The sequence below is a fragment of the Sapajus apella genome, unplaced genomic scaffold (assembly GCF_009761245.1).
Source record: "Sapajus apella isolate SASKATOON/1434 unplaced genomic scaffold, GSC_monkey_1.0 scaffold6, whole genome shotgun sequence".
NCBI classification, from domain to species: Eukaryota; Metazoa; Chordata; class Mammalia; order Primates; family Cebidae; genus Sapajus; species Sapajus apella.
Genome location: NW_022436946.1, coordinates 64,786,156 through 64,809,648, shown reverse-complemented (window position 1 = coordinate 64,809,648; position 23,493 = coordinate 64,786,156). Strand labels below are relative to the sequence as shown.

General features: G+C 39.9%; 1 protein-coding gene across 6 annotated transcripts in view; it reads left to right on the top strand.

Moving 5' to 3' along the window:
- MRAP2 (melanocortin 2 receptor accessory protein 2) overlaps positions 1 to 22,718 on the top strand; it is a 66,830-nt gene extending 44,112 nt beyond the window's left edge. For 5 of the 6 annotated variants that reach the window (XM_032275356.1, XM_032275355.1, XM_032275353.1 and 2 more), the window contains one exon: positions 20,935 to 22,718. In XM_032275356.1, coding sequence (XP_032131247.1) covers positions 20,935 to 21,325 — 391 coding nt within the window. In that variant the 3' untranslated portion in view covers positions 21,326 to 22,718. Of the gene's footprint in view, positions 1 to 11,069; positions 11,094 to 20,934 lie in introns of those variants that run through there. The other variant, XM_032275357.1, reaches the window with a different exon arrangement.
- The last annotated feature ends 775 nt before the right edge of the window (positions 22,719 to 23,493 follow it).

The following is a 23,493-nucleotide window of genomic DNA, read 5'->3' as shown; positions in this document are numbered from 1 at the left end:
GCTGGCAACACTGAGGAGCAGCCATCCTAGATGTCAGGAAACAAGGGCCACAACTGGAACTGGGCTGAGGGACACAGCTAGTCCAGTGTGACCTCTCAGGGAAGAGGCCTCAAAGTGAAGAGCAAGACTTTGATCTTCTCTCTCCTTCCCAATTCTTACCATTGCTCCCCCACAGGCTGAACACAGCTAGAGGCCGCATGGAAGGCCAGTTTCCCCCAGTACAGCACAGGGCAGGGGAAGGTGGGAGAGACCTGGGAGAGTGAATGGAAAAAGGTTCACAGGAATCCTGGCGTTTTTACATTTGGTATGTCATTTGTGCCTCACTGCCTGACAGCAGTTCTCTTTCATGGTTACGTCTCATCACAGCCTCCCATGTCTTTTGTTCAGTCTTCAGCCTGCACATGAACTGTAACAAATGCCTGGGCAAAGGGAACAGTTCTACCCATTACTCAGCTATTTTAGATATCAGTAGCTGGAAAAAAAAAAATTTAAACACAACCAGGCGCGGGGGCTCATGCCTCTAATCCCAACACTTTGGGAGGTCGAAGTGAGAGGACTGCTTGAGCTCAGGAGTTCGAGACCAACCTGGGCAACATGGCAAAAGCCTGTCTCTAAAAAAAATACAAAAACCAGGCAGGCATGATGGTGTACACCTCTAGTGCCAGCTACTCAGGAGGCTAGGGTGGGAAGATCATTTGAACCCGGGAAGCCGAGGATGCAGTGAGCTGGGATTGTGCTGCTGCACTTCAGCCTGGGTGGCAGAGTGAGACCTTGTCTCAAAAAAAAAAAAAAAAAAAAATTTAAACATAAACATTTTAATGAAAGGAAAATATCATTTTTATTGAAGCATTTGGAGACATATGGCTGAGAATCTATTTAACAGGTACTAAAAAGACACGAGCTTTCCTTTCTTTCTTCATGTCTTCATAAATATTCGTACATGCTTTGCTTTTATTATGTTGGCCCAGGGAATCTGAAAATGCGGAATGGATTACTAGAGGGGTAAGAAAAGGCGAGGATAAATTCACATTAAGGCACATCTCATAAGAGTGGTCAGGGAATAATAATACCCTGTTTTCTTCCTTTTCCTCAGGGAACCAGTGGATTTTTGTAGGTTATTGAGATAAATGTGTGTGATATAGGAGACAGGAGATTTTAGGAATAGGAACGCTAGCACAAAATAGAATGTGACTTTCTGTGATGGTTAATTTTGTGTGTTAACAATTCTAGTTGACACTTTCCTTTTAGCCTTCCAGTTGACAGTTCACTTTTGCCACTAGATAGTCTCTCTTTGATGCTGTTCTGAACAATGCTCAATCACAGAACTGTGGTCATTGTAAGCCCTGCATGCTTCTAACAAGGTTAAGGAAAAATCACTTTTTTAACATTAAAAAAAATAATGGATCTTATGTTAAAGGACCCCATTTTAAATGCTTTTGTACACAGTCTGACACAGTGTAAGATATGGCGTTTGGTTGCAGTATATAATAATAGAAAACCGAAAGGATCAGAAATGTGGAAAAACATTGAAATAAATCTGTTATAAAGGCTTTTAAGTCTTAACAAATTTGATATTTGTTAGGCAGGGATTTTCTTCTTAAGTGGACATTGCTTTTTTTTCCATATAGCCAACGTTAACAGAAAACAACCAATTTTAAGTTTGCCTATGATAATTAGGAAGGGTAGGAAGGGTAGGAAGGACGATACAACATTGAAAATAATAAGAGCCATTTTTTTGATGCCAAGGTCAACTAATTACTTTACATCTCAACAAGTTCTCACAGGAAGATGAAGTAATTCCGTGTGTTCCCACATTACAAATCAGAAACATGAGGCTGAGTCACTTGTCTAAGGCTTCACAGGTTAAGGAAAAAATGTAGAGCCAAGCCTCAAGCTAAAGTCTCTTCAGTACTGAAATTCCTGTCATTAATCACTACACTCAACTATCTCAGATTGGCAATTTTTAATCTCTTCCTTCTATTTAACCAAAGATGTTAGCAAGCAACCAGATTTGTTATTTTTTTCCGTAAGTTATTAAGGTACAGGTGCTATTTGGTTACATAAGTGACTTCCTTAGTGGTGATTTGTGAGATACTGGTGCACCCATCACCTGAGCAGTATACACTGCACCATATTTGTAGTCTTTTATCCCTCACCCCCTCTCACTGTTACCCCGAAGTCCCCACAGTCCATTGAACCATTCTTATGCCTTTGCATCCTCATAGCTTAGCTCCCACATATCAGTGAGAATATACAGTGTTTGGTTTTCCATTCCTAAGTTACTTCACTTAGAATAATAGTCTCCAATCTCACCCAGGTGGCTGCAAATGCTGTTTATTATTCCGTTTTATGGCTGAGTAGTATTTCATCATATACATGTATACCACAGTTTCTTTATCCACTTGTTGACTGATGTGCATTTGGGTTTGTTCCGCGATTTTGCAGTTGTGAATTGTGCTGCTATAAACATGTGTCTGCCAGTATCTTTTTCATATAATAACTTCTTTTCCTCTGGGTAGATACCCAGTAGTGGGATTGCTGGATCAAATGGTAGTTCAACTTCTAGTTCTTTAAGGAATCTCCACACTGTTTTCCATAGTGGCTGTGCTAGTTTACATTCGCACCAGCAGTGTGGAAGTGTTCCCTGATCACTGCATCCACACCAACATCTACTAAAGGTTTTTTGATTATGGCCATTCTTGCAGGAGTAAGATGATGTTGCAATGTGGCTTTGATTTGCATTTCCCTGATCATTAGTGATGTTGAGCATTTTTTTCATATGTCTGTTGGCCATTTGTAGATCATCTTTTTAAAATTGTCTAGTCATGTTCTTAGCCTACTTTTGGATGGAATTGTTTGTTTTTCTCTTACTGATTTGTTTGAGTTTGTTGTAGGTTCTGGATATTAGTCCTTTGTTGGATGTATGGATTGTGAAGATTTCCTCCCAGTTTATGGATTGTCTGTTTACTCTACTCTATTTTGCCATGCAAAAGCTTTTTAGCTTAATTAAGTTCCAACTATTTATCGTTGTTTTTATTGCATTTGCTTTTGGGTTCTTGGTCACGAAAAACTTGCCTGAACCAATGTTTAGAAGTGTTTTCCAGTGTTATCTTCTAGAAATTTTATAGTTTCAGGTCTTAGATTTAAGTCCTTAATCCATCTTGAGTTGATTTTTCTATAAGGTGAGAGATGAGAATCCAGTTTTATTCTTCTACTTGTGGCTAGCCAATTATTTCACCACCATTTGTTGAAAAGGGTGTCCTTTCCCCACTTGATGTTTTTGTTTGCTTTGTTGAAGATTAATTGGCTGTAAGTGGGTTTATTTCAGGGTTCTTTGTTCTGTTCCATTGGTCTATGTGCCTATATATACCAGTACCACACTGTTTTGGTGATTATGGCTTTATAGCATAGTTTGAAATCAGGTTGTGTGATGCCTCCAGATTTGTTCTTTTTACTTAGTCTTGCTTTGGCTATGTGGGCTCTTTTGGTTCTGTGTGAATTTTAGAATTGTTTTTGCTAATTTTGTGAAGAATGATGGTAATATTTTGATGGGGATTGCACTGAATTTGTAGATTGCATTTGGCAGTATAGTCATTTTCACAATATTGATTCTACCCATCCATGAGCATGACATGTGTTTTCATTTGTTTGTTTCATCTATGATTTCTTTCAGCAGTGTTTTGTAGTTTTCCCTGTAGAGGTCTTTCAACCCCTTTTTTAGGTTATTCCTAAGTTTTTTGTTTGTTTGTTTGTTTGCAGCTATTGTAAAAGGGGTTGAGTTCTTGATTTGATTCTCCCCTTGGTCACTGTTGGTGTATAGAAGAGCTGCTGATTTGTGTACATTAATCTTGTATCTGGAAACTTTGCTGAATTCTTTTATCAGTTCTAGGAGCTTTCTGGAGAAGTCTTTAGGGTTTTCAAGGTAAACGATCATATTGTCAGCAAACAGTGACAGTGTGACTTCCTCTTTATCGATTTGGATGCCCTTCATTTCCTTCTCTTGTCTGATTGCTCTGGCTAGGACTTCCAGTACTATTTTGAAGAGGAGTGGTGAGAATGGGCATCCTTGTCTTGTTCCAGTTCTCTGAGGGAATGCTTTCAAATTTTCCCCATTCAGTATTATGTTGTCTGTGGGTTTGTCATAGATAGTTTTTGTTACGTTGAGGTATGTCCCTTGTGTGCTGATTTTTGCCAAGTTTTAATCATAAAGAGATGCTGGATTTTGTCAAATTATTTTCTGCATCTATTGAGATGATCATAAGATTTTTGCTTTTATTCTGTTAATGTGGTGTATCACATTTGTTGACTTGCATATGTTAAACCATCCCTGCATCCCTGGTATGAAACTTACTTGATCATGGTGGATTATCTTTTTGATATGTTGTTGGAATCAGCTAGTATTTTGTTAAGGATTTTAGCATGTATGTTCATCAAGGATATAGATCTGTAATTTTCTTTTCTGGTTATGTCCTTTCCTGGTTTTAGTATTAGGGTGCTGCTGGCTTCATAGAATAAATTATGGAGGGTTCCTTCTTTCTCTATCTTGAGGAATAGTGTCAAAAGGATTGGTACCAATTCTTTAAATGTCTGGTAGAATTCTGCTGTGAATCTATCTGGTCCATTTTGTTGTTGGTAATTTTTAAGTTACCATTTTAATCTTGCTGCTTGTCATTGATCTGTTCAGAATATCTAATTATTCCTGATTTAAGCTAGGATAGTTGTATTTCTTCAGGAATTTATCCATCTCTTCTAGGTTTTCTAGTTTACATGGGTAAAAATTTCTCAGTAGCCTTGAATGATCTTTTGTATTTTAGTGGTGTCAGTTGTAATATCTTCTGTTTCATTTTTTAATGAGGTTATTTGGTTTTTCTCTTTTTTTCTTGGTTAATCTTGCTAATGGTTTATACATTTTATTTATCTTTTCAAAGAGACAGCTTTATGTTTCATTTATCTTTTGTATTTTTGTTTGTTTGTTTCAATTTCATTTAGTTCTGCTCTGTTGATCTTGGTTATTTCTTTTCTTCTGCTTGGTGTGGGTTTGGTTTGTTCTTTTTCTCTAGTTCCTTGAGATGTGACCTTAGAATGTCAGTTTGTGCTCTTTCAGTCTTTTTGATGTAGGCATTTATGGTTATGAACTTTCCTCTTAGCACTGCCTTTGCTGTATACCAGAAGTTTTGATAGGTTGTATCACTATTGTGATTCAGTTCAAAGAATTTTAAAATTTCCATCTTGATTTTGTTTTTGACCCAATGCTCATTCAAAAGCAGGTTATTTAATTTCCATATATTTGCATAGTTTTGAAGGTTCCTTTTGGAGTTGATTTCCAGTTTTATTCCACTGTGATCTGAGAGAGTGCTTAATATAATTTCAATTTTCTTAAATTTATTGAGGCCCGTTTTATGGCCTATCACATGGTCAGTCTTAGAGAAAGGTTCATGTACTGTTGAATAGAATGTGTATTCTGCATTTGTTGGATGAAATGTTCTGTATATATCTGTAAAGTTCATTTGTTTAAATACATTATTTCTTTTTTTTTTTAATCCATTGTTTCTTTGATGTCTTTCTGTCTGAGCACCTGTCTAGTGCTGTCAGTGGAGTATTAAAGTCCCCCACTATTTTTGTGTTGCTATCTTTCTCATTTCTTAGGTCTACAAGTAATTGTTTTATAAATTTGAGAGCTCCATTGTTAGGTGCATATATGTTTAGGATTGTGATATATTCCTGTTGGACAAGACCTTTACCATTATATAATGTCCCTCTTTGTCTCTTTTACCTGCCATTGCTTTAAAGTTTGTTTTGTCTAATAATGGCTATCCCTGCTTGCTTTTGGCATCCATTTGCATGAAATGCCTTTTTCCACCTCTTAACTTTAAGTTTATGTGAGTCCTTAAGTGTTAGATGAGCCTCCTGAAGGCCGCAGGTAGTTGGTTGGTGGGTTCTTATCCATTATGCGGTTCTGCGTCTTTTAAGTGAAGCATTTAGGCCATTTACATTTACTGTTAATACTGAGGTGCAAGGTACCATTGCATTCATCATACTCTTTGTTGCCTGTGTCCTTTGGTTTTTTGTTTGTTTGTTTGTTTTCTGTTTTTGTTTTTTAAAGAGGTTCTGTTTTGATGTGTTTCCAGGATTTGTTTCAAGACTTAGAGCTCCTTTTAGCAGTTCTGGTAGTGGTGGCATGGTAGTGGTAAATTCTCTCAGCATTTGTTTGTCTGAAAAAGACTGTATCTTTCCTTCATATGTGATGCTTAGTTTCACTGGTTACAAAATTTGTGGCTGGTAATTGTTTTATTTGGGGAGACTGATGATAGGGCCCCAATCCCTTCTGGCTTATAGGGTTTCTGCTGAGAAATCTGCCGTTAATCTGATAGATTTTCCTTTATAGTTTACCTGATTCTTCTGTCTCACAGCTCTTAAGATTCTTTCCTTTGTCTTAACTTTGGATAACCTGATGACAGTGTGCCTAGTCAATGATCTTTTTGTGATGAATTTCCTAAGTGTTCTTTGTGCTTCTTGTATTTGGATGACTAGGTCTCCAGCAAGGCCAGGGTAATTTTCCTTGATTATTTCCACAAATATGTTTTACAAGCTTTCAGAATTCTCTTCTTCCTCAGGAACACTGATTATTCTTAGGTTTGGTTGTTTAACATAATCCCAGACTTCTTGGAGGCTTCTTTCATATTTTCTTATTCTTTTTCTTTGTTTTTGTTGGATTGGGTTAATTCAAAGACCTTGGGTTCGAGCTCTGAATTTCCTTCTTCTACCCGGTCAATTCTACTACTGAGACTTTCCAGAGCATTTTGCATTTCTATAAGTGTATCCAGTGATTCCTGAAGTTTTGATTGTTTTTTCTTTAAGCTATCTATTTCCTTGAATATTTCTCTCTTCTGGTATTATTCTTTGGATTTCCTTGTATTGGGCTTTGCCTTTCTTTGATGCCTCCCTAATTAGCTTAATAACTAACCTCCTGAATTACTTTTCAGGTAAATCAGAGATTTCTTCTTGGTTTGGGTCCGTTGCTGGTGAGCCAGAATAATTTTGGGGGGTGTTAAAGAGCCTTGTTTTGTCATATTATCAGAGTTAGTTTTTTGGTTTCTTCTCATTTGGGTAGGCTCTGTCAGAGGGAAGGTCTAGGACTGAAGGCTGTTGTTCATATGCTTTTGTCCCATGGGGTGTTCCCTTGATGTAGTACTCTCCCCTTTTCCTGTGGATGTGGCTTCCTGTGAGCTGAACTGTAGTGATTGTTGTCTCTCTTCTGGGTCTAGCCACCCAGAAAGACCTACTGGCTCCACGCTGATACTGGGGGTTGTCTGCACAAAGTCCTGTGATGTGAAATGTGTATGGGTCTCTCAGCCATGGATACCCGTGCCTGTTCTAGTGGTGGTGGCAGAGGGTACAATGGACTCCATGAGGGTTTTTAGCTTTGGCGGTTTAATACTCCATTTTGTGCTGGTTGGCCTCCTGTCAGGATGTGGTGCTTTCCAGAGAGCATCAGCTTTGGTAGTTTGGGGAGGAACAGGCAGGGGGTAGAGCCCTAGAACTCCCAGGAGTATATGTCCTTTGTCTTTAGCTACCAGGGTGAATAGGGAAGGACCATCTGGTTGGGGCAGGGCTAGACATGTCTGAGCTCAGACTCTCTTTGGGTGGGTCTTGCTCTGGCTGCTGTGGGAGATGGGGGTGAGGTTCCCCAGTCAATGGAGTTGTGTACTTCGGAGGATTATGGCTGCCTCTGCTGAGTCATGCAGGTTGTCAGGGAAGTGGGGGAAAGCCAGCAGTCACAGGCCTCACCCAGTTCCCATGCAAATCAAAGGGCTGGTCTCATTCCCACCTTTCCCCCCCAGCAGCCCCTAGTCTATTTCCAGGCGGTGGGTGAGCTGGGCTTGAGAACTTGTGCCAGGCTACCCATCTCCCAGCTGTGAAAGAAAAGGGCCGGGTTCCTCCCCTACCTGTGGAGTCTGCACACCGGATTCGTGCCCTTCCCCAAGTTCTGGCCAGGAGGCTTCTTGCCCCATTCAAATTGTTATAAAATTCAGCTGAAGATTTCCTTCTCCCTGTGGTGTTTCTCCCCCACAAACATCCCCGCCCAGCTCCTCTGGCTCCTCTGGCTGCCCTCCCTATAGATTCCTATGGTGCCAGGCAGGAATGGCCTGCTTGCTGGCCCGGTGAGCTCCCAGGGCCTTTCTGCTGCTTCCTCTAGTATTTCACTCGGCTCCCTAAGTTGACTCAGCTCCAGGTATGGTCGGAAACTTCTCCCATAAACAGACCTTCCATTTCTCCAGTGGGGGTATGTGTTCAGGAGAGGAGGCTCTCCCTTTCCCACTTCTGCAATTGGGGCACTCACAATATTCAGGGTGTCTCCTGGGTCCTGCAGGAGCAATCCACTTCCTTCAGAGGGTCTGTGGATCCCCTTGGGATTTCTGTTTTTTTTCTTGCCATTGATGTGGAGATAAAATTCACAGTGTGAGCCTCTGCATGCTGCTCTGTCCATCTGAGTTGGGGCTGCAATCTAGCTCTGCCTCCCATCTGCCATGATGATTACTTCTGTTTGTTTGTTTTTGTCACATAATGCACCAAGCATGGGGCTCTGGATTCAAACATTTCCAGGTTTACTTATTGAGACTTTGGTGTGGATTATTAACCTTTGTGTGCTTGAGACTCCTTATATGTAAGTAAGGAAGTATCTGCCTCCTAGCATTATTGTAAACCAATCTTGTCCAACGTGTGGCGCAGGATACCTTTGAATGCAGCCCAGCACAAATTCCTAAATTTACTTAAAAACGTATGACATTTATTTTTTTAGCTCATCACCTCTCATTAGTGTTAGTTTATTTTATGTGTGGGCCAAGACAATTACTCTTCTTCCAATGTGATCCAGAGAAGCCAAAGAATTGGACATCCCTGTTGTAAACACAGAAGTGAGCAGACTGTGGAGCTGCTTGCAAAAGCTGGTCCCAGAGCATCCCTCAGTAAAGATGAGTCACTGTGTGAGCTGAAGGCTCTAGGTAAAGAGTAGGTGGGAGAAGAAAAAGGAACCCATTCTCCCATGGGATATATCTACACTGGTCAAAATGTTGCCTCATTCTGTCCCAGCTTCAGCTTGGCTGTGTCCCAAAGTGAAAAAGCAAGATGAATCTAGAAAGGCAGCTAAGTAGAGAATCCTGGTGTTAGACCAGAAGGACCAACACCTTTGAATTTTGATTGCTTTACATATCAGGCTCTCTGGGTGGTTTGTCACTAAGATAGTTACTTCCTAAAGTAGGACATCAAGCAGCATCCTTTTGGAACATGATTCCAACAGCATGTTTAAGATACCCAACTAAGCCCGGAAGTTCAGAGTGGGCTAATGCTGGATCTACTACTGAATTTAATATTTTTCTCCCTGGAGGCATCTGAGGCCAGGGCCAAGTGGCTCCCCAGGATCTTATCATTGCTGACACATAGAAGTGTGTGAGCTTCCTGTTGATAGTAGAAGACACAGGGTAGCAGATAGCTCCACCTGTGCCCTGACCCCCTGTGCCCATGCCCACAGCAGACATCAGTAATGGACTCATCATCTTCCCTGCATAGCCAAGACTTTTGCCTGAGAATCATTTTCAAAACAGATCTCCAGGCAGCCACCAGGAATCAATCACAGTTTACCTGGGAGAGAATGTTTATCTGCCATCTCTGGCTGGCCTTTCCTTTAACATACTGGATGGCAAGAGTTGAGATCCACTTAACTGCACAGAGCCAATAACTCTGCAGTAAAATGGGTATTTTTTCCCTGAATTTTTTGACCTGGGATCATGCTAGAATGAGAACTTCTGGAATCACTAACTAATGACTTCTGTTAAGTAGGGGAATATGTGCTAGGCTAGACTGTCAGACAGTAAGATGTTAATCCTCAAATCTTGGTATAACACAACAGGGGTTTATTTCTTGCTCAAACTCCATGTCTGCTAAGGTTGGCAAGAGGCAGACAGAAACATCTTCCCTTGCAGCTGCCCGTTCCCCACCACACAGCCTCCTAGGTTCCTGTGACAGGGTAAGAAAACACTTGGAGATCTCAAGGCTGCCCCTCCATTCTTCATCTGGGCACGGCACACATCCCTTCCTCCAACAGCTCATTAGTTAGAACTAGCCACGCCCACCTGACTGCCGCAGGCTGGATAGGATAGTCTTCTATGTACTCAGAAGGAAAGAGGCAGGTATTGGTGAGCACTGAGAAGGCAGACTGCAGAGGAAGAAAGACTGCTATAAAGCTGACATCACCCTTCTTAAAAGCTTTTAGGCCTAAGAAGCAGTTTTGATGGGGATTATTTTTTCCATGAATGGAATATTTGCTTTTGTATGGGCAGCAGAGCGGGTGGAGCAGGAAGGGGATCTCTTATCTGTATTTTTTTAAGGACAGTGAAGATAAAAGAAGCATTTCCTCCTGCTTTCTGAGCTAAGGAGCCATTTACGCTGCATGCTGCCTTGTTAAAGCATTATGGCTCCATTATCATAAATCTGCCAGATAGAGAGTAATGGGAAAGGTATGAGTCACATTTTTAACGTTGAATACTTTGGAGTTTTTGAAAAATTATCAAAGCCCGGGCATTCTTTGCCTCCCATACTCTTCTTTTGTAGCCTTCGTTAAGTACACCTCGTCCAGGTGGGAGTTTCTTCACATAGGGGCCAGTGCAGGATTGCTCAGGACCTTGTAAAAATGGGAGTTATATTACACCTTGAGTAGCAATTTACCCCAATATGGCACTCATTAAAGAATGGGTACATGGAACTAAAAACTAACAGCAGAGAAGAGTTAGTGTTCAAAATGTTTTATATTGACCATGGCCACAGGAACTAGATGGCAAAGTGCGGAGGTAGTGATTCTTGAGGAAGCCCTGCCATTCTGATGGATCTACCACTATGAACATGTAGAAAATCTCTTTTATGTGTCTGATTCAGTCTACAACTTTTGTTCAGGTTATTATTATTTTTCTTTTGAGATGGGTTCTCACTCTGTCACCCAGCTGGGAGTGCAGTGGCGCGATCTCGGCTCACTGCAACCCTCTACTGCCCAGGCTCAAGTAATCCTCCCACTTCAGCCTCCCAAGTAACTGGGACTACAGGTATGTGCCAAGACACTCAGCTAATTTTTGTATCTTTTTTCTTTTGAGACAGAGTCTTGCTCTGTCGCCCAGGCTGGAGTACAGTGGCACGATCTCAGCTCACTGCAACCTCTGCCACCTGGGTTCAAGGAATTCTCCTGCCTCAGCTTCCTGAGTAGCTAGGATTACAGGCACCTGCAACCACACCTGGCTAATTTTTGCATTTTTAGTAGAGAAAGGGTTTCTCAATGTAGGCCAGACTGGTCTCAAACTCCTAACCTCAGGTAATCCCCCCGCCTCTGCCTCCCAAAGTTCTGGGATTACTGGCATGAGCCACAGTACCTAGCCTAATTTTTGTATTTTTTAGTAGAGACAGAACTGCACCATGTTGCCCAGGCTGGTATCAAACTCCTGGCCTCAAGTGATCTGCTTGCATCGGCCTCGCAAAGTGCTGGGATTACCAGTGTGAGCCACTGTGCCTGGCCAGACATATACATTAAAATCACACTGGAAGTGACTGCTGGAACTACCAGGTGCCCACCAATTTTTATGAGTGGGCCAAACTGAATGCTAAGACCATTAGCACAGCAGCAGTCATTTCATTTGTAAAAACTCATCAAAAATCTGGAAAATTGCTAGTGGAATAATCCAGAGCATTACTTGTGTTGTTCCTCTGCAAATGGAGGTGGGAGGAGTCTATCCTTCTGTCTTGATTTGTCTTCAGGGTCACAGAGGAAGGAGCACTTCATTAACACTAGAGTGGCTGTGCCTCTTATAGGAATCAGGGCTTTAGACAAGCCTACAGATACTGCTGTTCAGTACGTGGTATTTCATAAAGAGCTCACTGAGGTCTAATTAGTGTAAGGGCCTTTGAGGGATGCAAAGATGAACCAAATACAGCATATCAGTATATAGAAGAGAAAGACCACACACAAAATAGCCCTGACACAAGGCAGAAAAGGATGCATCCTGAAAGAGCAGGTTAGTAAAATATGGCAAGAGCATAGAGGAGGGACAGATTTCTTCCCATTGGGAGATGAGAGTGTCTCCATGAAGTCAGTGACATTGGCGTTGACAGTGAAGAAGGTATTTGATTTTCACAGAAAGACTGGTGGAAGGGCCTATCAGGTAGAAAGAACAGCACAAACGAAGGCACAGAGAGTGACAGTCCTGAGTACACTGGGGGCCTGTCATGTCCTTTGTTGCTAGACTATAGGATTAGCAAGGTGACTGGTGGGAGAGGACACTGGAAAGGCCAGATGATGTGAGGGCAGGGGTCTGGAATATCAGACAGAGGAGTTGGAGAGTTGAGGAAAGACTGTGAGCATGTGGGTGTTATGGGGAGTAAATGACAATTACTGTTTGGGTATCAAAGGACTGGGTGGGTCCTTGTGTTAGGTGCACTCTGTGCAGGTACAAAGAATTTTACAGATATGCAGAATACATGACTTAACCTGTGGTGAGAAGAAGAAAAGGCTAAGGATCGGAACAGTCTGAATGGTCTTTATTTCGGCTAGTAGAGTTATGTGATGTTGCAGTCAATAGGTTAAGTCCAATAGCTTTTCTTATAATAGGCAGAAAACTATGACTACAAATTCTAAAAACAAGTAAGTAAAAAATGTTTTCAGGATTCTATCAAAATAAACAGTTGTAGTTTTTAAATGTTAGGATGACACCGGAAAGCTTCTAACAATTATAACAATGATAAAATCTTGGCAAAACACGAAAAACTATTGGAAAGCATTAGAGAATGAACATAAACAGATACAAACTGAAGGGCTTTTGGCTCTTGAAAGAAGGAAACTGCCTAGCTTATGTCTATGGTTATATAATTTTCTACTTGAAGTCTTCCAATTCACAAACATGATCTATCTTTCCATATGCTTAGGTGTTCTTCAATTTCCGTTTAATGTTTTGAAAATTTCAGAATACAGGTCTTGAACATCCTTAGTTAAATTTATTGTTAACTATTCTATTTTGTGTGTGTGTGTGTTATTGTGAATGGAGTTACCTTTTCATTACTAGTATGTAGTAATACCATGATTTTTGAATAAGGTCAATTGAAAGAAAAATCTTTTTACATGACAGTGCTGGTCCAACTGGATAAACAGAAAAAATGAAAGATTACCTTATCTCAACATGGAACGTTCTTCAAAGTAAAAGCTCCTAGAACTGCACTGACAAATAGAACTGTCTGTGATGATGGAAATGTGTCTGTGCTGTGCAGATAGGTAGCCACTGGCCACATGTGGTTACCGAGCATTTGCAATATGGGTAATGTGACTGAGAAACCAAATTGTGAATTTCACTTGATTGAAATGTAAATAGCCACATATTGGTAATTGGCCAACATGGTTCTAGAAGAAAGCACAGGAAAATATCTTCATGATGTTAGGATAGGCAATTGTATCTCAGAGAAGATGTAAAAAGCACGAAAACAAAGGGAAAAAAATTGATAAACTTTTTTTTTTTTTTTTTTTTTTTTTTGAGACGGAGTTTCACTCATGTTACCCAGGCTGGAGTGCAATGGCACGATCTCGGCTCACCGCAACCTCCGCCTCCTGGGTTCAGGCAATTCTCCTGCCTCAGCCTCCTGAGTAGCTGGGAATACAGGCACGCACCACCATGCCCAGCTAATGTTTTTGTATTTTTAGTAGAGATGGGGTTTCACCATGTTGACCAGGATGGTCTCGATCTCTTGACCTCGTGATCCGCCCGCCTCGGCCTCCCAAAGTGCTGGGATTACAGGCTTGAGCCACCGCGCCCGGCAAAAATTGATAAACTTAACTGATTAAAACTTATGTTCATCAAAAGACATCTTTGAGAAAATGAAAATGCCAAGTTACAGATCAAGAGAAAATGTATGCAATACACATAACTGACAAAGGACTCATATTCAGAATATATTACAAAACTTCCACAAGTCAGTTTTTAAATAGACTCCTACAGATGCTTCACAAAAGAAGATACACTGATAGCCAATAAGCACAGTAAGAGATGCTCAGATGTTATTACACATCAGAGAAATGCCATTCAAGTCACAGTGAAATGCCATTTCACTCCCATTGGAATGTCTAAAATTAATATGATTGACAACACCAGATGTTGGGAAGCAGGTTGCTTTGGCTTGGTTATAGTTTATTTTTCCTCACCAAAGCTCATGTTGAAATTTGGTCCCCAGTGTGGCAGTTTTGAAAGCTGGGCCTAATGGGAGGTGTTTGGGTTATAGGGGTGGGATCTCTTGTGAATGGCTTGGTGCTATTCTCACAGTAGTGAGTTCTTGCTTTCTCAATATTGGACTAGTTCTCTTGGGAATGGATTAGTTCCCTCAGGAGTAGGTTGCTGTAATGCCAGGACGCTCCTCAGATTTTCCTTCCTTTTTATGGGTCTGCTTCTCCTTTGACCTTCTTTGCAGTGTTGTGATGCAGCATGAAAGCCCTCACCAGAAGCCAGGGCTTCAATACCCTTGAGCTTCTCAGTCTGAAGAACCATGAACTAAATAAACTTCTTTAATTTGTAAATTACTCAGTCTCAAGTATGCTTTTACAGCAACATGAAATGGACTACAACAGAGGTGGAAAAACTAATTCTCATACATTGTGGTGGAATGTAAAATGGTACAGCTACTTTGGAAAACTCTTTGCAGTTTCTCATAAAGTTGAGCATACATTTACTTCTCTTGAATAAATACGTAAGAATAGAATTCTATTCTTACGTATTTATTCAAGAGAAGTAAAAACATGCACAAAGAGACTTCTCAACAATGTTCAAAGTAGCTTTACTCACATAGTCCAAAGCTGGAAACAACCCAAATGTCTTTCAGCAGGAGAATGAATAAACAGATTGTAGTATATTCATACAATGAACATTGGTAAGAAAAAGGACAAACTATTGTCATATGCAACAATCTAGATAAATCTCAAAAACATTGAGCAAAAGAACCCAGGCACAAAAGGCGATATATTGTATGATTCTATTTACATGAATTTCAAGAACAGCCTAACCTAGTCTGTGGAAATAGAATCCGAGCAGTGTTGTCTAAAGGGAGGAGAAATTGAATGAAAGAAAACTTTCTGGAATGAAGGAAATAAATGTCCTTTATGTTGATGGGGCGGTAGTTACATGGGTGTGTTTATTAATAAAATGCATCATATTTTATACTTAAGGTCTTTGCATTTCACATTTACATATATGGTATGTAAACTTTACCCAGTGATGATAAGAATAGTAACTGAATGGAAGTAAGTGTTGTCCATGATGACAGTTTTTCACATTATCAACCCAAATAACAGAGGCTGTCTAAAACAAAATGATATTTTTTTGCTAATAGGGCACTGCAATGGGAATACTCAGATCAAGGGAAACTATGTGTGTATTCTAGGAGGCAAAGGAAGATAAAGATATTTAAAGGAAAAGTGAGGAGTATTACACAATTATTTCAAGATAGTTATCTTTGGCCACAAGGATTAATAACAAAGGTGGCATCAGTTCAAGGTTGGACGGATAGTTGCTGGGCAGATGTCCTTGCAGAAGTATTTTTTTGTTGTAAGACTGAGATGGCCTTTGTGCAAAGTTATGTTTTTTTCAGTTTTTTTGTGATGATTCTCATTGACAGGCACTCATGCATGAGAACCCTCCTTTCATGAACTTCACCAGCTCTGTTGCCAGGGTTTTTAACATAAGTGACTTCATTTTGATTCTGACAACTTTCACCTTCTCTCTTTTGATGAGTATCTTTCTCTAAAGGCATCACTGATGAATCATCCCATAGTTAAATTTTGATTGTCCCTCTGTGCCGGGATTTACCTGTCCTGGTTTGGTCTAATCTAGTCCTGTGCTAGACTGGTGGCCAGGAATCAGTGTCAAAAGCCTTTTAGCCACATTTGAACAACCAAGGAGGTTTGAATGGAATAGCTCTCAGGCTAAGTCTACCTGAAGCCCATATTTAAGTTTATAATTTTGTCTGTTTTGTAAGTGTTAGCTATCACCTCAAACTGCTGGTCCAGCATTATTCTGTTGGGAGTTGTACTTCTGCAGAAGTTTAACAAGTAACAGGTACAAAGTTTGCAAAGAAAAGTGGACAGTAAAATTAATAGTAATATGATAATCTCAGTTTGCCTGATAGTTTTGAAGCATGAACCTGGGCTTAAAGGCAATCAGTTGAATAAATCAAATGGCCACAGGGAATTAGGTGAGATGTGTTTTAACTATGTGGCCTGTTTTCTTATTTTGTATATATGGGTCTCCATTTTCCCAGAGGAATATATCTAGGTACAGTATGTAGTATTAGCAATAGCACAGATATTTATTTATTTAAATAACAGGTAATATAGAACAATTTTATTATCTGGTATTCCCATGGCTAGGTTGAATTAAAGTAGAGCAGACAGAGAACAACAGTTGTATTAGGGATGTTGCCAAAGTCTCCCATTAGGTGCACTACAGGATGTATCTCTTAGGTCAGGTTTTGTCAAATTATCAGCAAAATGTATTGATTGTGAAATTTCAAGTGCACCATTATCCTGTCAAGCGAAAAAGGTAGGCATTAAGAGGGGCAAAAGGCTCTTATGATATGGAGTCTTATTCTGATGTCTTGGGAAAAGCTGTCTGCTGCATGAAGCTGTCAACTTCTCATCCTTGTTTGCAGTTTGCATGTGTCTATTTATGGCATAAGGTGCTGATATGGTTTGGCTCTGTGTCCCTACCCATATCTCATCTCAAATTGTAATCCCCGTGTGTCCTGGGAGGGATGTGATGGGAGGTGATTGGATCATGGGGGCAGTTTCCCCCTTGCTATTCTTGTGATAGTGAGTGCTCACAAGATATGATGGCTTAAAAGTATGTGGTGATTTCTCGGCTGGGCACAGTGGTTCATGCCTGTAATCCCAGTACTTTAGGTGGCTGAGGCAGGTTGATCACTTGAGGTCAGGAGTTTAAGACCAACGTAGCCAACATGGTAAAACCTCGTCTCTACTAAAAATACAAAAAATAGCCCAGCGTGATGGTGCGTGCTTGTAATCCTAGCTACTTGGGAGGCTGTGGCAGGGGGATCACTTGAACCTGGGAGTCAGAAGTTACAATGAGCCAAGATCAAGCCACTGCACTACAGTTTGAGTGACATAATGAGACTCCATCTCAAAAATAAGTAAATGAATGAATGAATGAGTGAATGAATAAATAAGTAAATAAATAAAAGTATGTGGTGGTTCCCCCTCTGTTGACGCCATGTAAGATGTGCCTCGCTTTCCCTCTGCCTTCCACCATGATTTTAAGTTTCCTGAGACATCCCTAGCCATGCAGAACTTTGTGAATTAAACCTCTTTTCTTTATAAATTACCTAGACTCAAATAGTTCTTCATAGCAGTGTGAAAACAGATTAATACAGGTGCTTTGGTGAACTCTCTGTGTGACCCATACATTACACTTTAGACTTGTCCCTTAAAATTCACCAAGTTTAAGGTTATAGGGCTTCAGAAACAGAACAGTTTGCATTTTTAGTAATTTCATGGTAGAAAGTTGGATTGAAAGAATCTAGAATAATTCGGGATGTGGTCTATCCCATAGGAAGGTAATAAGAACTTGAAAATAAGGCACAGGGCTAAAAACCTAAGGACAAGAGTATTATAGTTTTTCTCTAGAAACATAACTTTTTCTCTCTCATATCATTGTATTTTTAATATCAAAGCTCAATCTTTAGTAAGCCTTATAGATAATTACCTTCTAATTATAGCCTTCACGGACTTTGCATGACCTGCTCAAATTTTCAATAACATGCTTAAGCCTTTAGTTTTGTGTCATTCTTCCTCTTTCTTAAATAACCATTTTATGTTAGAACAAAAATTTATTACACAGATCCTTTCTTATACAAAATTATTCCCTTTTCTTTTTAACCTTCCTTACCAAAAATGTATGTTCATACTTAGAACTTTCTTCATGTCTCTCTCCTACTTACCAGTAGAGATGGGGTTTTGTCATGTTGCCCAGGCTGATCTCAAACTTCTGGGCTCAAACAGTTCTCCTGACTTTGCCTTCCAAAATGCTGAGATCACAGACATGAGCCACCATGCCTGGCCTGTTTACTTTTAACAGTTATACTTGGATTACTCACAGAAATTGAGACATTCGATAAAGGTAGTCATTATTTTAAGTTATGTCCCTCTTAACCATTTTTATAGCTTGTGAATATCAGTTGTTCACCTAAGTAAGAACCTTAAAGTTAAATATATGAGTATTTTTACAATAAATCAGAAGATGCAGCTGCTTTTATTAAACCAATAATATGAAATTAGTCTTACATATGGAAGAATTACAGAAACAAATTTATTCTGTTTTTAGGCTGAATTTATAATTTTATCACCTTAAAACATCTAGTACAATCTTGTCTGAATGAAAACCCAGGCAAAATTGTATGCTGACAGTTTTGAAGACCTCTCTATTTCAATTTTATCAACAAACTTAAAACCAGCTTATTTATCAAAGATTTACGTAAGTAATGTGAACTAAAAACACTTGAGTTAGTTACCATATTTTTGTTAAAGTACTCAATTTAAGTGCTTTTCTTCCCTTTTAAATTTATTAATCAGATCTCTTTAATATATTTTGGTAGAAAAATATATATACAACATTAAAACATACAGACAACACAAATACATAGAAGCAGATTCTCTAGCTTTCATTTGGATATTTTAGTCATGAGACAGTATAACATAGTAATTCAAACTCAGTTTATAAAAGGACAGTCGGACTCAAATTGTATTTCTGACAAAATGGGACTTGTTCACTTGGCTAATTTTTGTTTAGCTCAGCAAATAATGTTATTAAGGCTGTGAACTAAAATTTTGGATAAGAAAATTTTCATAGCAGTTTGATAAAAATAAAAATAATAATAAACCTTTCATCCTTTATTTCAGTTTCAAATGAGTTTAGGGTATATTTTTAATATTTATATGTTAGCCAGGACTGGCTACATTGTATAAGAAAGATAAAATCTTCAAGTGGCCTTGGATTTTTAGTAACAAACCTATCTTTTGTTTGCTGGTCTGGTTTGCTTGACTAGTCAATGTGGATGAGGAAGCAGTTTAGCACGGTTTTTCTCCAGCTTTTTCTAGTCTTTCCATGTTAGATAAAGCAATTTTTATGTCAGACAAAGATATATTACTCCTCTGAGTGCAAGATTTTGCCTTGCTTGATCTGAGAGGCTAAGTTTTATAAACATTTATGTGGTTATTTGCTTTTAGAATACCAACGCTTTAATTAAGTGTTCCATTACCCAAAGCACTTTTTAGTCAACAAACCTAGATTTACATTTCCAAAGGTATCTAAATTGTTGGTTTCCAGGAATCTGTTGTAATCTGTAAACCTATTAAGTTTTTTTCATTTTGACTGGAATGCCAGAAGCAGTGAGTTTGTCTTAACACCAGCAGAAAAGTCAGCAGGTTCAACATAGGCAGAAAAAGAGAGAGAGAGAGAGAGAGAGAGATAGCCTAGAAGCCTCCACGTATTAACTCTGTACTTGCAGTTTCTATTTCAGCTCTAAGAAAAACAGGGTGGGGAGTTTGAATGATCTCCATGATGCCCATTGAGTTTGTGTGCACCAGGAAAAGCCATATAGCCAGCTGGAGTACCAGAAGACCTGGCATGCTGTGATGTTTGAGAATCTCACTTAATTTCTTATTAATTTCTTAAGAGCAAAGAAAATCCCATAAACCATGTCAGAGGAATGTCAGGAGTTTGTACTGGTGTGCAAAGAAAATCCTTTAAATCTTGTCAGTAAAATGTCAGGAGTGTAGATTAGTGCCTTATACAGTGGGAGTTGACATAATGGCTTTTAATTAGCCATCATTTATCCACTATTTAGGATGTTTATTTTTGCTCTTGAAGATTTTCAGAAGCAAGGAGGAAAAGCCAAATCATTGACATACATGCAAACCCAAATTGGAGTGTTCACAGAAATTTTAACCCAGGCATGAAGATTAAACAAAATATTAAACTAGGCATGCAGAAAGAAGCAAAAGTGAACTCACCAGAAAAGCCATGCCTCAAAGACAGATTGTAAATCCTGTAGAAACTGGAGTACTCCCCACAAGGACACTTCTCAGGAATGGTTGCCAACAAAAAGAATTTTATAGTTCCAGTAGGGATGCAGCATTCTTCATTTTAGGTAAGCTTATAATCAAACCAAATCTCAGATAAAGTCAAAAAGCCTCTATCAAGAAGAAGAGGCTTAGCCTGAGTGAAGTCTCACCAAGGCAGAACAGGTGAGCCATAGAAGCTGAGAGCTCAAAGAGCTCGAAGGGCTCAAGGTGGCCACAGCCCACAGGTTCCAAGAATCACTGATTCCTTCCAAAAGTGATCTTGCCACAGGTTCCACCTCTGGAGACCATTTGTCTCAACTTAAATAACAAACACTCAGAGGTTCTTGCCCGGGTCTGCCCCGCAGAGAATATATGAAAATGCATATGACTGAGCCTACATTCACAGATTCTGAAGGTCTACAACCCAGGAATCTGCATTTTAAGAGGCATTTCAAGTAATTACAATGTAAATGATCCACGAATCCCACTGAAAAATACTGTTGTGTCTGCAGAATATTGCGGAATTCCTCAGCAAAGTATCTGTTTTCAGGATGATCTGGGGGCCCTCATCTTGAACCTTTTGCCTTGGGTTTATTTGTACATATTCAGAGGGGATGTCTCATATTTTTCATGTTTGTCTGTATGCAATGCAATGGGCTTACACTCAGTAGGTGCTTAGTGGAAATGTGCTGGCTTGCCCTATGCAGAAAACCATGATTCTGCAGGTGAATGGGCTGGAGTGTAAGCAGTCTTTTCCTTCTTCTTCTTTTTTTTTTTTTTTTTAATAGCAATGCAGAATCCTCAGAGAAGAGATTCAGAATGAACAGCTTTGTGTCAGACTTTGGAAGACCTCTGGAGCCAGATAAGGTATTTTCTCGCCAAGGCAATGAGGAGTCCAGGTCTCTCTTTCACTGCTACATCAATGAGGTAGAACGCTTGGACAAGGTGAAAGCTTGTCACCAGACCACAGCCCTCGACAGTGATGTCCAACTCCAGGAGGCCATCAGAAGCACTGGGCAGCCAGAGGAGGAGCTGAACAGGCTCATGAAGTTTGACATCCCCAACTTTGTGAACACAGACCAGAACTCCTTTGGGGAGGATGATCTCCTGATTTCTGAACCACCTATTGTTCTGGAAACTAAGCCACTTTCCCAGACCTCACATAAAGACCTGAATTGAGAAACATGCTCTGTAAAGGGTCTTCCTGGAGATGTGGATTCTGTCTTTGTATAGCAAGAAATCTACATCCACCAAAATTGCATTTGGGGAAGAGAGCCACACAGAGACAGACACAGAGAGACAGGGAAGAGACCCCTTTAGAAGGGAGCTGAGCTGATTAGGCTGAGTTTGTTTGTCTGTTTGTTTTGCTTTGTTTTTTCCTTTTTAATACATTTGGAGCTTTGGGGGGTATTAAAGTATTTACACCAAGCTTGTTCAACCCACAGCATGTGGCCCAGGACGGCCTTGAATGCAGCCCAACACAAATAAGTAAATTTTCTGAAAACGATTTTGTTTTGCTATTTTTTTTTAAGCTCACCAGCTGTTGTTAGTGTATTTTATGTGTGGCCCAAGACAATTCTTCCAGTGTGGCCCAGGGAAGCCAAAAGATTGGACACCTCGGATTTATACTAGCTCGTCTTCCTTGTTGAAAAATTTGGCCAAATACTTTTTGTCAGCATTCTTGGGTGAGGATTAGCCTACTGAATTCTAATCTGGCCCTGCCACTACTGTGCTCTACCTTTAGCAAGTTGCTTTACCTTTCTGGGCTGCCACATTTTTAATTGTAGGTTGAATGTCTGAAGTGATCCATCCCACCTCTAGTATGTTGTGAATTTATGACTTCACCTTCAGATGAGGCTGAACTATACATAAAACAGTATAAACTAGGATACTGCCTCCTACCTCTTATAGGCGCTTCCAAATCTCCATACCTTTCACCCAACCCTTAATTGAGCCAAGCTTTAGTCAGGGGGTCTGAGTGTCTACCAGGATGTCAGGAGGCTCATCTTAAACTGTCACTGTGGCCAGTGTTTCTGGTGGGTTGTGCTGAAACAGCTATTCTGATAACATCCAACCACCCACACTGTAACCTGGGGACAGCCCTCCCCTGCCTCAGAATGAGTACCCATTCACAGTACATGCATGGTACTCTTGTTTCCAAGAAATGTTAGGAAAGTTGTCAGCTGAGTGAGCGGAGGTGCCTTCTGGGTATCTCTGTGTTGGTGTATCCGTGCCATTGGTTACAGAACAAGAAAAAATACTATTTGCCATGCTATTACCTTGGCAGATGTATAGGTGATAGTCATCTGGCTTTGAGCTGAGATAGTCAGTGGGTTGTAAATTCCCCCCTAACAGATATTCAGGGTGGCCTGAATTATGTAAACATGTGAGCAACACAGAGTTAATTTCATGGAGGAATCAAAGCTGAACACTGGTTTTAAAACAACTTGGTTTTATGCACAGAGTTGCATGCATGGCAAGCTGTTAATCCCTGGGTGGCATTTTCATTATGAATTTGTATACTACCTGTCTTGCTTAAGCTACAAAATAAATGCATTTGACTGCATAGGAATTTTCTCTGGTTCTTTATTTTCACACATCGAACTTTTTATTCCCCAAAAAGTTGTACCATGTTTATAATGTCTCCTAACTTTTTGGAGTAGGCAATGCTGACTCTACCATCTCTGGGATTCTAATGATCTGAGGCATGCATGAGACTTAATTTAGGGATTATTCCACTAAAAGAAATCCTTTTTCAGCTGGGCATGGTGGCTCATGCCTGTAAACTTTGGGAGGTTGAGGTAGGTGGATCATGAGATCAGGAGATCAAGACCATCCTGGCCAACATGGCAAAACCCCATCTTTACTAAAAATACAAAAATTAGCTGGGCATGGTGGTGCTGTCATCTCAGCTACGTGGGAGGCTGAGGCAGGAGCTTGAACCAGGGAGTCAGAGGTAGCAGTAAGCCAAGATCATTCCACTGCACTCCAGCCTAGTGACAGAGCGAGACCCCATCTCAAAAAAAAAAAAAAAAAAAAATCCCTTCTCTATGATGTCGTTTAAAGATAGTGTCATTCTGTAAAGATCTAACACAAAAATCGTAAAACAAAGCATGTGTTATTTGAAATTAAAGCTGCTTTAACATATTTTTACAAATAGATGCTATTTTCATGATTTTTTAATGCAAGAGAGCAAGAGTAGTAAAGAAGCTGAGTTTGTTAATTTTTTTTTTTTTTTTTGAGATGGAGTCTTGCTCTATCGCCCAAGCTGGATGGCTCACTGCAACCTCCACCTCTGTGGTTCAAGCAATTCTCCTGTTTCAGCTTCCCAAGTAGCTGGGACTACA